At 49.3% G+C, this 13136-nt stretch overlaps 1 protein-coding gene across 1 annotated transcript in view; it reads left to right on the top strand.

The window, feature by feature from the left end:
- The window catches only part of ATP9A (ATPase phospholipid transporting 9A (putative)), a 116558-nt gene that overhangs the window by 17150 nt on the left and 86272 nt on the right, over window positions 1–13136 (top strand). The window contains exons 2-3 of the mRNA XM_031687693.2: window positions 10896–11040; window positions 12606–12719. Coding sequence (XP_031543553.1) covers window positions 10896–11040; window positions 12606–12719 — 259 coding nt within the window. The remainder of the gene's footprint in view (window positions 1–10895; window positions 11041–12605; window positions 12720–13136) is intronic.

Genomic DNA, 13136 nt, shown 5'->3' with positions numbered 1-13136 from the left:
TGTAGACAGCAGGGCCCAGGCAGTGTCTGCTTCCCTGCAGAGGAGGGTGGGGGCTGCCGTGCAGAGGTTGGAGCCGGGGGTCTGGTCCCCTGCGGAGGAGCGCTGTGAACGTGCTCTCTGGTCCGGGCCCCTCCACACCTGAACTGTCCCCCTGCTGGCCCCGCAGCCTGTCCGTCTGCCACCTGTTTCCAGGGGTAAACTCCTCCCAAGTGACAGGCGTTGTCACCTCTGGCATTTTACAAGTGTCCTTGGAAACCTCCCCCATGGCCTTCTGGGGCCGTCTCAGTGCCAAAGCCAGGCCCGGGGTGGGCCAGGCTGGAGAGGTAGCCGTGGCCCCTGTCTCCAGGGGGCCCAGGGAGGAGCTGGCCTCTGGGAAGGAGAGTGGCTTCCCGGGAGGTGCTTGCTCCGCGGGGCCAGGCTTGGCGGCTGAGTCTCTGGAGAGGCTGCGAGCCTAACTCAAGCAGAGCTGCCTCGGTTCATGTGGGGCTCTGCCTCTTCCTGGCTGTGTGACCTTGGGCGGGGGTGGGGGTGGGGGTTGAGCTCTCTGCAGATGGACATGGTAGCAGTCAGGGGCGGTGAGGACGAAATGAGTTAATGTTTGTGGCGTGCTTAGACCCCAAGTGTGTGGCTCAAGAAAGGACAGGAGCAGCGATGGTCATGGTCAAGGCTGACAGTGGGCTGGAGGGAGGAGCCAGGTGGGCCTGGGCAGTGCCCTGGGACCCTTGGCGTGTCCTGCCTTGTCTCTGGCGTTGAGTCCCTCCCTAGATTGCTGTGTAGACAGTAGACAGTTCAGCGGTCGTTCTCAGTCTGCTGTGGTGTGAGGTCTCCAAACGCTGGTTAGGAGTGCTGGCTCTGGGGTCAGCCTGCTGGACCCCCGCCTGCTCAGCCCGTCACCTGCTATGGGTCTCAGTGCAGGAGGGGGAGACGTGAGCGCCCACAGAGAGGTGGGGAGGGTGCAGGAAGTCACTCACGGTGACGGCTTTGCCACAGCACCTGGCGCACACTGAGCGCTTTATTAATGCTCTTGCTTACTGTTCTGGGGTCTAGGGAATTGCTTTCCATTTGGTCATTTGATTCTGTTCAGTTCTCTGGCATTTTGTGGGCCAGTGCTGTGTGCGTGCTATTGCCTGGGGGCTGTGGCCCTGGGCTTGTTCTAGAGCCTGTGAGCGGATGGCCCAGCTAAAGTGTCCATGCATGAGGTGAGGTTCCTGTGCGCTGGGCGCCTGGGGCATGTGAAGGGCCTGAGAGAGCATCATCAATCCGCCCAGAGCAACTGCGCACCTGCTGTATACCAGGCCTGGGGTGTGAGGTGAGTAGTATCTGGTCTCTGACCCTCAAGCTAGTGGGTGAGATTTAAGGCTGCAGGCTGAGAGCTGTGGGCTGTTCGGAAAGCAGGATGGGTTGGTTTTTGTTTTGTTTTTTTTTTGCTTTGTTTTTAAATTTAAAAAGTTTAATCAGTCACAGAGTCGCATAGTTCAGTGTTTAAAAGGTACAGACAGAAGTGTGTACATTGTAAACTCAGTCTCCCTCCCACCCATTCCAATCAGCTGTCTGTGCCCCTCCCCAGGCAGCCAGTCATCAGTGCCTTCAGTATCGTTCTGGATAATTTTTAACCATTTACCAAAAAAAGTGCGTGTATCTTATACCTATCTCTGTAGACAAACACACATAAATTTTACCCTCTTTTATTCAATTGTTAGTACACCTTACACAGTACAAGATATTTTTTTGTTAACTGTACACCCTGGACTTGGTCCATATTAATATCTAAAAAGCTTCTTCAGTCGTGGTTTTTTTTAACACTTTATAGGGTTCTGTTGAGTAGACGTCCTGTACTCTGACCAGTTTACTGCTCACGAGGTTTAGGTTATTTGTGGTGGTTTGTGGTGACTAACCATGTTATGGTGAATTGCCTTTATGCCCATTTTAGAACATACAGAGTATCTCAAAGGGGAATTGTCGGGTCAAAGTGAACGTCCGTTTATAATTTTGATAGCTGTTCTCAGGTTGCCCTCCCTCAAGCCAGTGCTGAGGTAGGGCCCCTCCAGCAGTGAAAGTGCCTTTTTGGCTGTCCTGACCAAACACCAGCGTTGTTAGGCTCTTTGATCTTGGACATCTCAGTGTGGTTTCAGTTTTGCATCACATTTAAAAATTGAGTCTCCATAAATGACTGAAAAATTGTGCTGAACACTGGAATTTGACACAACATTGTAAAATGATTATAAATCAATAAAAAATGTTAAAAAAAATTGAGTCAGTTGCCAGCACTTAAAAACTGAGTGCATTATGCCTTACACCAGAAATTGACACATTGTAACGGAGTATATGTCAGTTAAAAAAGCAAAACAAAACTTGAGTGTTCTGCATCTTAGAATCTGTGTTCTGTCTGTAAGTCTGGTGGTCTTTTGTGCTGGGCTTGTGTAGAAGTGTATCCTGGCAGGAGCTGGGGGCGGCCACTTCCTTCCCACGATGTCTGGACTCCTCAGTGTGCCTCATCCCACTGGACCCTGTGTTTACTTTTTTCTGTTGCTTGCTGGGCGTCTGTAGATTTGAGTTTGCCTTTCCTGGTCTAGAGCGAAACAGGCGAGGAAGTCTAAGGAAGAACAGAGCTGCTTCCTCTTCTCTTTGGGAAGAGCAGAGCTGGGATTTAGAGGATCAGTAGAAGTTGGGCGATGGTCTTGCCGGAGGATGTCGGGTGTGAGTGAATCTTGAGTGGGGGTGGGAGTTGAAGAAAAGTGGAGCAGTGAAGGAAGAACTAAAAGTGCAGACGTGTGGAGCTCACCTGCCTTGGCTGCTTGATGTTGGAGGATCTGGGATGAGAAAGTAATAGGCTTGGATTTGAGTTCGTGATTATTGAATCGTTGTGGGGTGAGATGCAGCGTGAGAGGCATCACGCTTTGTGAGCAGCAAGAGACCAGCAGGGAGAGACTTAAGGCACAAGAAGAAACAGGGAGAGGCGACCGCTTCCACCATCCATGACCGCCCCTCCCCCAGAGAAACTGAGTTAACAGTCAGGGTGTGTATGTGTATGTATTTTTCCCATGCAGATATTAACAGATATTATTAAAATATAGTGCAACAAATGGCATACCTTTTGCTTTATGTTTTTTGCCCCACCTGCTTTATGACTTGGATCTCGTCCTGCCAGTGTACGTGTCTCTCCCTTACTCTGCATTACCGCAGGGAGTCCCTCTGTACTGGGCACAGGGTCACTGCCAGGGTTTTGCTCTCTCCCTGTATTGCTGCTGTGAGCATGCTGGTGCATTTCCCGGTAGTCACCAGGACCAGTATTTGTGTAAGATGCGTCCTTCTAGGAGACTTGCTAGGTTAGAGGGTCGGGCTTTGTATTTAAAGAGAAGTTGCAGAGAAAGACAAATAGTATGTCACTTACATGTGGAACCTGAAAAATAATACAGATGAGTCTGTATACAAAGCAGGAACAGACTCACAGACCTAGAAAACAAACTTACAGTTACCAAGGGGAGGAAGGGGGGAAGGGATAAGTTAGGAGTGCGGGGTTAGCAGATGCAAGCTGCTGTTTGTAAAGTAGATAAGCAACAAGGATTTTCTGTATAACACAGAACTCTAGTCAATATCTTGTAAACCTATAATGGAAAATAACCTGAAAAAATATATAACTGAATCACGGAGAAAAAAATAAGGAAAAGTTGCTGCATTGACTTGGCCTTTTTCACTGACATACGGTAGTCCACCGTATCTGAGTTTCCGCTGTCCACAGTTTCAGTTACTCGCACTCAGCCTGAAAATATTAAATGGAAAATTTCAGAAGTAAACAATTCACCTGTGGAATATTGCATGCCGTTCTGAGTAGCACAGTGAGAGCCTGCGTCTTCCTGCTCAGTCCTGCCCTGGACGTGAGTCAGCATCCCTTTGTCCAGCGCGTCCTCCCTGTTAGCCGCTCCGCTGGCTCCATTACCAGATGCAGTGTGGCAGGCCCTGTTGTGTTCAAATAACCCTTCTTTTACTTATGAATGGCCCCGAACAGTGATGCTGGAAATCCAGGTATGTGAAAGCGAGACTGTAAAGTGCTTCCTTTAGATGAAAAGGTGAAAATTCTCAACTTAATAAAGAAAGAAAGAAAAATCATGTGCTGAGATTGCTAAGATCTCCAGTAAGAGTGAATCTTCCATCCGTGAGGTTGTGAAGAGGGAAGAAGAAATTCATGCTAGTTTTCGTGTACCTCAAACTGCAAAAGTTGTGGCTGCAGTGCATGATAAATGGAAAGGCATTAAATTTGTGCAATAAGATATTTTGAGAGAGAGACCACATTCACATAACTTTTATGACAGTAAATTGTTACAATTGTTCTGTTTTATTATTGTTAATCTCTTACCACACCTACTTTGTAAATTAAACTTCATCAGAGGTACATACATATAGGAAAAACACAGTACACATGGGGTTCAGTGTTACCCGGAATCTCAGGCGTCCACTGGGGGTCTTGGAATGTATTCCCCTTAGATAAGGGGGGGGGGCAACTGTAGTCTCATTTCTTCTCCAGATTGTAGCATTCCTGTGGCCAGAGATACACTCAGACTTCAGTGAACTGCTTCCTTTGCATTCTTTGACTCTAGATTTTACATTCTCCTAGTTAAAAAAAAAAAAATTAGCCAGTTTGGTGTTTTTAGAAGAAAGAGCAAAAATTTCCCTTCATACCTTCCCTTCCATTCCTTCCAGTCCCTGCCCGCTCTCCCCCAGGGCATCTGTGCTTCACAGTCTGGGTTATGTCCTTTTGGACCTGCTGTCCCGGGTGGTTGCCACTAAGACACATGTGGCTGTTTACATTCATTTGATTAAAGAAATAAAATTAAAAATTTTGTTTCCAGTGCTCAAGAGCCATGTGTGGCTAGCGGCTGCTGTATTTGACAGCACAGATAGAGGACATTTCCATCATCACAGAAATGTACGGGACAGTGCTGCTCTGGAACCGGGTTCTCCAGCTCGGGGCCAGATAATCCTCTGTGTGGGACCATCCTGTGGCTGTAGGAGTGTAGCCTCGTCCCTGGCTTCTACCCACCTGATGCCACAGCCCCTCCCTTTCCTCTACCTGCAGTCATCACAACCAAACATCTTTCTCGACGTTGCCAAGTGGCCCAGGGCAGATTCACCCCCTACCTCCTGAGAACTGCTGCTGTAGACTTTTCTCCGTATTGCTGCTGTTTTTTTTTCGATGGAGGTATAGCTGATGTACAATATTATGTACAATATAGTTCGGGGGCACAACATAGTCCCAATTTTTAGAGGTTGTACTCTGTGCATAATGTTGGCTGCATTCCCTGTGCTGTACAGTAGATCCTTGTAGCTTGTTTATTTTATGCAGAGTACTTTGTATCCCCCAGTCCCCTCCTCCTGTCCCGCCCCTCCCCTCTGCCCTCTCCCCACTGGAAACCACTGCTTTGTTCTCTGTATCTGTGGCTTCTCCTTACTGCTTTTGATTTTTCTTTACATTCTTCCTGGATCGTCCCAGTGTCCACACTAAAATTCCAGCTTCCTGGACTCTGGCTTCAGGGAAGTTGGGTGTGTCACGCAGGCAATTCAGCAAATATTTGCTGAGCGCCTGCTGATCATGGCGGCACCAGAGCAGAGACGACCATTTCTTCTTGTTACAGTAGTTACCTTTTCCAGAAACATGGTTCCCTTGGCGCTTCCCCCGTCATATTTGCTTTTCCCTTGCCTTTGGCTGGATTGCACATCTGGTCAGCTGGCTATTGGCCATCAAAACCTTTTGTTTGTTTTAGAATCCAGTCATAAGAAGGTCCATTGTTTAAATTGTCTAAGCTGGAGGCAGTGTAATTAGAATGATTTCTAGTCTTACATCGTAATTAGCTGAATAGCTGTGGCTAGTGATAGGTGAGAAAATGTTTCTTTTTTTCTTTTTTTGTCTGGAAAAATAACTTAAGAGAAATAATATCTACTGTTAACTGAATGCCTGTTACGTGCTAGGTATTGTCCGCTGCCCTTTATATAAAATCCTTACTCCTCATAGTGATTCAGCAGGGCAAGTCCTACTGTCATTTTACAGGCAGGGCAGGTGGGACTCACAAAATGAGCTGCCCGAGGGCATAGCCGGTGTGGAGTGGGGCTGGAATTTGCACACGGGTTTGTCTGGCTGAAAAGCTGGTGTTCATTACTCTAGCCCCAGTCTTGAAACTGTGACCCTTGCTTATTACTTCGTTTTCAGCCTCTCCACTAATTTCTCACGCTCAGGGATTCTGTCTTGTGGCCCATCTCCTGACTCTGTCTAGAACGTGGGCTAGGAGTTAATTTGTCCAGGCAAGTGACACACAGCTCAGTTTGGTATTGAGAAGCAACAGCAGCAATCTGTGACACTAGGGTGACCTCTTGGACTTCTGGGGGAGCTGACGTCCACCCCTTAGACAGACGGGGTGTGGCAGCAGCTGCTAGAAGGAAAGAGTCGTGGATGTAAAACCAGACGTGGAGGGGAGTTTGGCTGTCACCTCTTCTGTTTGGACTGATGGGAGTACGGGGAGGACTTCGTCACTTATAAATTTGCCACCAAGCCCAAGGCTTCGACTACAGGTCAGGGGTTCCCCAAACACGGGCCGGTAATAGCTCCAGGTGCTGTGGTGGCAACGTCTGAGTAGTTCACGGATAGGAGCTGGACCACGTGGAGACATACAGTGAGACACTTCCTTCCCTTTTCAGTTTTCCTTCTATATTTCTAACCCTGTGGGGCCCACTTTAGAACAGCAGAGACCGGCTGGTGTCTGTGCAATCAGGGAGGGAGAAGAGGCTTCAGGCTCAGAGCCGCTGGATCCAGTGGGAACTTAGTAACATTTGTTTCTCCTTGTGTTGATTTTGATGTTTACCTTCTGTTTATGGCAAGTGATACTGGTTTTCCATTGATGGTGATGGTATTAAGTTTCCTTTTAAGATACATTTGTGTCAATAAAATTGAGGGCAGGAGTTCTTAACCTGGGCACAACTGGCATTTGGGAGCTGCCTCATTCTTTGCGGCCGGTGTGGTCCTGTGCTTGTAGGATGTTTAGCAGCCTTCTGGCCTCCTCTCTTTACTGGATACCAGTAGCTAACCCCCTTTTCCCCATTGAGAATCATTGACTTAAGGTGTGCCAGTTTAGGCGAACTCATGAAGTTAGAGAGTAGAGGTAGTGGGATATGATAGAGATCCCGTGTGTGTGTGAGAATGGCTGAAGTTGCGGGAACTGCTCAGGCAGGTAGCCTGCAGGGATGGGGTGCACTTACCAGAGTTCCCGTGTGTGTCCTTCGGCATTGACATTGGTTCAAGGGTGAGGAAGGAGGAGATGCCTTGAGAAAGATGATCTAAAGCAGTGCCGTCCAGTAGAACCTCTGCCGTGCTGGAATGTTCTGAATCTGCACCGTCCTGTCCATTGCCACTGGCCGCCCGTGGCTGCGGAATGTGCAGAATGTGGCTAGCGAGAACAGGGAACCTAGCTCTTCGAAGTTACGCGTTTTTATTTTATTTATTTTTTTGAGGAGTGAAGGTAATTAGGTTTATTTATGTATTTATTATTTTTAGTGGAGGTACCGGGGATTGAACCCAGGACCTCATGCATGCTAAGCATGTGCTCTACCGCTGATCTGTGTCTTTCTCCCATCAAAGTAATTTAAATGTAGAGCGACTGTGTTGGACAGCACAGCTCTAAAAAAGTCCGAGTGGAGGGGTCAGGACGAGAGACCACAGGCTGTGAGGTGTAGACCGCATTCTTTAAAAGTGAGAAACACAGAACCGATAGGAGGGCGTCGTGGTGGATGGTCCAGCATGTGGCAAACCGAACTGTCAGACAGGAGGTTGGGGGCAGTGGTGAACATACCCAACTGACATGGCTTTAGCAAAATAAAATAAAACAAAAGCCAATGTGTTGATGCCTAAGACTATGAAGCTCAGGGAATGGACAGACCTGTGCTCTCTCCCAAGGTCAGAAACAAGGTGGCTGCCCACAGCCCCAAGCTCGTTTTCTGCTGCCTTAACAACCCCAGGGTGAAGGGCACGTTTTTTCTAGAATTTCCAGCAAAAATTGGATGACCTCATAACACTACTGACCTGCCCAGTGTCAGCTTGGAAGCCATGAGAGAGCCCTTCCTCTGGGGGGGGTGCCCTTCCTCTGGGGGGGGGGGGGTGTCTCTCCAGCGCCCTCTACTGAGGAACCTTAGCGTTGCGCTGGCTGTAAAGGAGAGGCAGAAAGGAAGTCTGTCCGCATCCCAGCGCGGGCGTGGAAGGGTGAGTGGAGCTCAGAGGCAGTATGTTGATGTGAAGGCGAATGGGTGCGGGGCGGGCAGAGCACCTGCAGGATGTGCTCGCAGAAGAGCTCCTGCTTGAGCGGCTTGAGAGCCATCACTCTTAACGGCCCCTAAAGATCTTTCCAGTTTTATGAAGTGAGGAGAGACTAGGGGAAAAAAAATCGAGGTGTGGAATAATTGTGCTGAAGAGGCTGTTAATGGCCATGTAGGGTACGCTCAGACTCTTAGTTCAGGCTTTGGATCACACAGGCCCTGGGCTGAAAGTCTGTTTCCACCACTCGGTCGCAGATGGAGTGGATATGGTGGTAGATCTTGGGCAAGTAACTGAGTCCTCTCTGGGGCTCAGGTGACAGTCAAGGTGATTAAATGAGATGGTCTTGGGGCTGGTTACATGGCGCTCAGGGGACACAGAGTCCTTGCTTTACCTTGTGCCAAATGCTTAACCCCTTTTTGCAATGAGATTATGAAGACGTAGAAGGGAAGGATCCTGCTCCAAAGTTAGGTCCCCACGGACCTAGAATCATACTTGTACCAGGTGAACACTTAATAAGTGCTTACTATTACGAATTTAGCTTAAAACCCCGCTCCAAACCCCACATTACCCACAGTCTCTAGTAACATGCTGTGATGTATGTACAGCGTGACCGAAGAATACATAGGAAAGGGCCTCCCTGCTCCCTCTTTCCCAAAGGAAGCCTGTTTTCTGCATTTGCATGCATAGGTCTTCATGGTATCTTGTCGCTTTCACGCAGAGAATGGCAGCCTGGACACACCTTTCGGCTCCTTTCCGAGTTAGCCTATCTTGCAAATGGGGCCACTTAGCGCCTGCAGCTCTGCCTCCTTCTTTCAAGGCTGTTGAGCATTCATTCCATTGTGTGGACCTGCCCTGCTCGGCTGTCCAGCCCCCTCTGATGACCGGTTCGGTTTGTTTCTGGTCTTGGCTGCCGAGGTGCGGACTGCCCTGACTGACCTGCTGCTCTGCGCACGCCTGCAGGTCAAGTCACAAAGAGTTTAACCTGGTAGCTTGCTGTGTGGACAAAATACTCAAAACTCGTACCGACAGTCAGCCTGACGGCATGCGGTTCTCAGAGATTCATTCATTCCTCAGCTTTCGTTAGAAACGCACAGCTCTGGGAGGTATCGCTACAGGATTGTTGTAGGAAGCCAGGAGGATTGCTGGGTCGCTGGGGAGCCCCTCGTGACCACGAGGAAGGTTTCTTCAGATGGAAGGGTATGCTTCCAGCCAGGGCGTCCTCCCCGCCTTGTTCATTCAGCATCTTGCGTCCACCGATGGCCAGCTCGGCTGATTCGTGCCCAGGAGCAGGATTGGGGCTGGACTCCTCGAGATTTCTGCGTGTGTCTCTGGCCAACCCAAACGTGTTACGACAAGAGAAACCTGTCCTCCTGAGAGCCACCCCCTCCCCCGCCCTAGCATCGGTTACCGGAACGAGGATGCTGTTTTTAAGAAAGAGCATCGTATTTCATTGTGGAAAATTTGAGCCTCTGAGTCGGCAACTTGCTGGCTTGCTGATCCTTACAGTCCAGATGCCCGGTGACTGTGCTAGGCTCTGTACACCAGCACCTCTGTAGGGCCTGCCCGGCGCGTAGAAAGAGGGAGAGAAGGTGGGGCCGTGGAAGTGATGATGTAAGTTGTGATCACCACATCTGGATGGTTTGCCTACAGCTGCCCGTGTCTCAGGGAGCTGGCAGGGCTGGGGTCCCTCCCTCCAAGCCTGTGTGTGCCGGGGCGGGGAGGTGGACAGTTCAGGCTGGGGTCTTTGCATCACAAGTGCTTAGGAGGCCTTGTGATTCTCAAAATGCCTTGTTCACAGGCTCTCCTGAAGGATGAGCTGCTTTTTTTTTTTTTTGACTTGAGGGTGGGGGTGGGGTGGAGTCTCAGAGCAGCTTAGTTTTTCCCGAGCCACCAGATTCCCAGGTGTTCCTGGCCTCACTCAGGTGGCCTGAGGGCAGGTGTGCCTGTGAGCTGCTCTCTGGGGACAGCCGGGGGAAGGGAAAGGGGGAGGTCGGCCCTTGGGGTCGGTCTGCCTACTGCTGGCACGCTGGCCCATCTCCAGGGTCTTGAGTCATTGTCTTCCTGGCGTGTTCCTCCACTGTGTTGCTAAAAAGAAGAGGCAGGTGTGGAAGGAGATTCCTTCCCCTTCTCCTTTTTATAGTAAACTTGGTGTAACCAGCACCCTTGATAGTGTCGGGGGATGGGAAGACACTGAGTTTTAGAATGAGGGGCACTGGGATCTAGGCCAGACTCAGCTGTTTCTCACATCTTGACAAACTCGGGTGTGGGTGCTTTATTCATCTGCCCTGAGCTTTCTTCTCTCTTCTGCAAAATGTCAAAGTGATAACAGTACTTGTTGCTATGTATTTACTTTTTAAACTTAAATCTTATTATTTAAAAAATGAATCCTACTTTCTGAAATAATTTAGGCTTGAGGACAAAGCATCTTTGATTGCGACCACAGCTTCATAGAAGCCTCAGCTCTGTTTCTCACTGATGGATGAAGCCCCAGATGAGGCTGTGGTTCTGACCCAGTGAAGATGCTTTAGAGAAAGGCGTTTTGGGAAGAGTGGACTGGTGTGGGCGTGGTCTTGACAGTGTGGGCGTGTCTTTCCCACAGGTGCTGTGAGTGGCTGAGATGCTGTGGTGGAGGGGAGCCCAGACCCCGCACCGTCTGGTTGGGGCACCCCGAGAAGAGGGACCAGAGGTACCCTCGGAATGTCATCAACAATCAGAAGTACAACTTCTTCACCTTTTTGCCTGGGGTACGTACGGATAGGGACCCACATCCTTTTTTCTTCTTCCTACACCAAAGGTATGTAACAGTACTAGTTTTAGAAGATGGAGGTCCCCGTGGCAGGTTTTGTGAACACCCCGTGTCTTTCACGTCCCCTCAGCCACGGACCATTCATCTTGCCTGGTCCTGAGCACATGGGGGTGGGCTGCCTTCTGTCTGCAAGGCCGTGAGATGCCCCTTGATCAGTTAGAAAAACGTCACGTTTATTTGGTATGTTGGGCCTAAGAGTGAAAAAGATATTTTGAGGACCTAATTTGTTACCAAAAAACAAAACAAAACAAAAACAGAAACCCATCATGAAACACATATTAAAAATAGGAAAATTGAGAGTTAAAAGTATAAAGAAGTTGTTTAAAAAGATAAATTTTGATACTATCATCCAGAGAAAGAATTTCTAGTAACATTTTTGGTAACATTTGTTTTACTTGGTGGTTTATCCCACAGTCATAGCTTTCCCACGTCAGCTTATGCAAGTCGGTGGACAAATACACTGAAAACCTTCCAATACACCCTTAATTTAAATACCTGTTTTTATCCTTTGTAGCCTCCAAAAATATGCAGATTGATATTAGAAGCAGCAGCAGCAATCAGTTCCAATGCTGGAAATTAAAAAAAAAAAAGACTGATTTATTGAGAGAGAACGTGGAAATACAAATACATTATACTGGTGCTTAAAGTCAACTTGAATGTTTCTTTAATGGTAATTTTGACCACATGTATTGCTACCTGGCTTAACCCCGTCCCCTGGCCCCCTAAAGCTCAGTATTTTAAGTCAAGTAAAAGTTTATTTCTTCTTGGAAGTTTGGATGTAGACGGGGCCCCTGTTCTCCATCTCATAGCTACGCCATCTGGGATCTGTGGCACTACTGTCTCCGTGCCTGGGCAGGAGCGAGGGGCTGGGCCAAACAGCGGCTCTTACTGAGTTCCGTAGACCTAAAGAGACATGTCATTTCCATTCAGTGCCCGATGGTCAGAATGAGTCACGTGGTATCAGTGTAACTCCTGGGGCTCGTGGGGGCAGTGGGAACTGCCAGGACCCTCCTGCCACACAGGGCGAAATGCTGCTGTGTTTATTTTATGGTGCTGAGATCATATCACGGAGCTGTCGATGCATCTTGCCCTTTTGGGTCAGCCTTACAGCATAAGCATTTTCCACTAAAACTTCTCCTTCAGCAACATTCCCAGGAGCTTTCCCTGTACTTAACAAAATAGTTCAAGAATTAAAACATAGCAGCTAAAGTCGAAGCCCCCAGCATGCCCCCCCTAACCCCGGAGGTAACCACTGTCTTGAGTTTGGGGTTTATAATTTCCACGTGTATCCTTTTCTTCTTTACCCTTACAAATTATATGTTTGTCACCCGCAGTGAATTTTCCTAAACAACACGTGCAGGTGTGTAAACCGTGCGCGCGGGCCCCATGTGAGGTGTGCGCTTCCGGAGGGTGTCTGTGAGTGTCACCCATCCCCCTTGAAGCCCGCCCCGCCACGTCAGACCAGCCCCCAGCGTCTCCTCTCTCCTCTCCCCCCAATTCCAGGTGCTGTTTAACCAGTTCAAATACTTCTTCAACCTCTACTTCTTGCTTCTCGCCTGCTCCCAGTTCGTCCCCGAGATGAGGCTTGGAGCGCTGTACACCTACTGGGTCCCCCTGGTGAGTCCGTCGGCGTCGCGTGTGTTTAGTAACGTCGGGGTTTGGGAAGCGGAAAGTTCTTGGTCTCTGTCCTCCAGGCGTGTAGAACGGGACCTCGGAAAGGGTGGCCTTCCAAGGGACAGGGTGCCCGCAGGCCAACACGTTGGGCGTCCCCGAGGTTTTCATGTTGAAGCTGCATTTCGCCCGCCACCAGGGTCAGGCGAGGCGGTGCCTGTGCCATTCACCGCTTCTGTCCGTCAGCCTTTCGTCGTCTCAGCAGAGAGCTTTCACGTGCTTGCCGTGCGTCACCGGGTTCTAGGCTCTGGGTACACAGTGGCAATGGGAGAGGGAAGGCTTCCGACTCTGTGGCTGGTGCTGTTTGAAGTGCTTTCTGCAGCTACGTTTTCGTTCATTACGTAGACTCTTTCAGCCTGAGGG

Source organism: Vicugna pacos, chromosome 19 (genome assembly GCF_048564905.1).
Source record: "Vicugna pacos chromosome 19, VicPac4, whole genome shotgun sequence".
Classification (NCBI taxonomy): domain Eukaryota; kingdom Metazoa; phylum Chordata; class Mammalia; order Artiodactyla; family Camelidae; genus Vicugna; species Vicugna pacos.
Note: the sequence above shows the minus strand (reverse complement) of the source record. Positions and strands in the feature narration are given on the sequence as shown.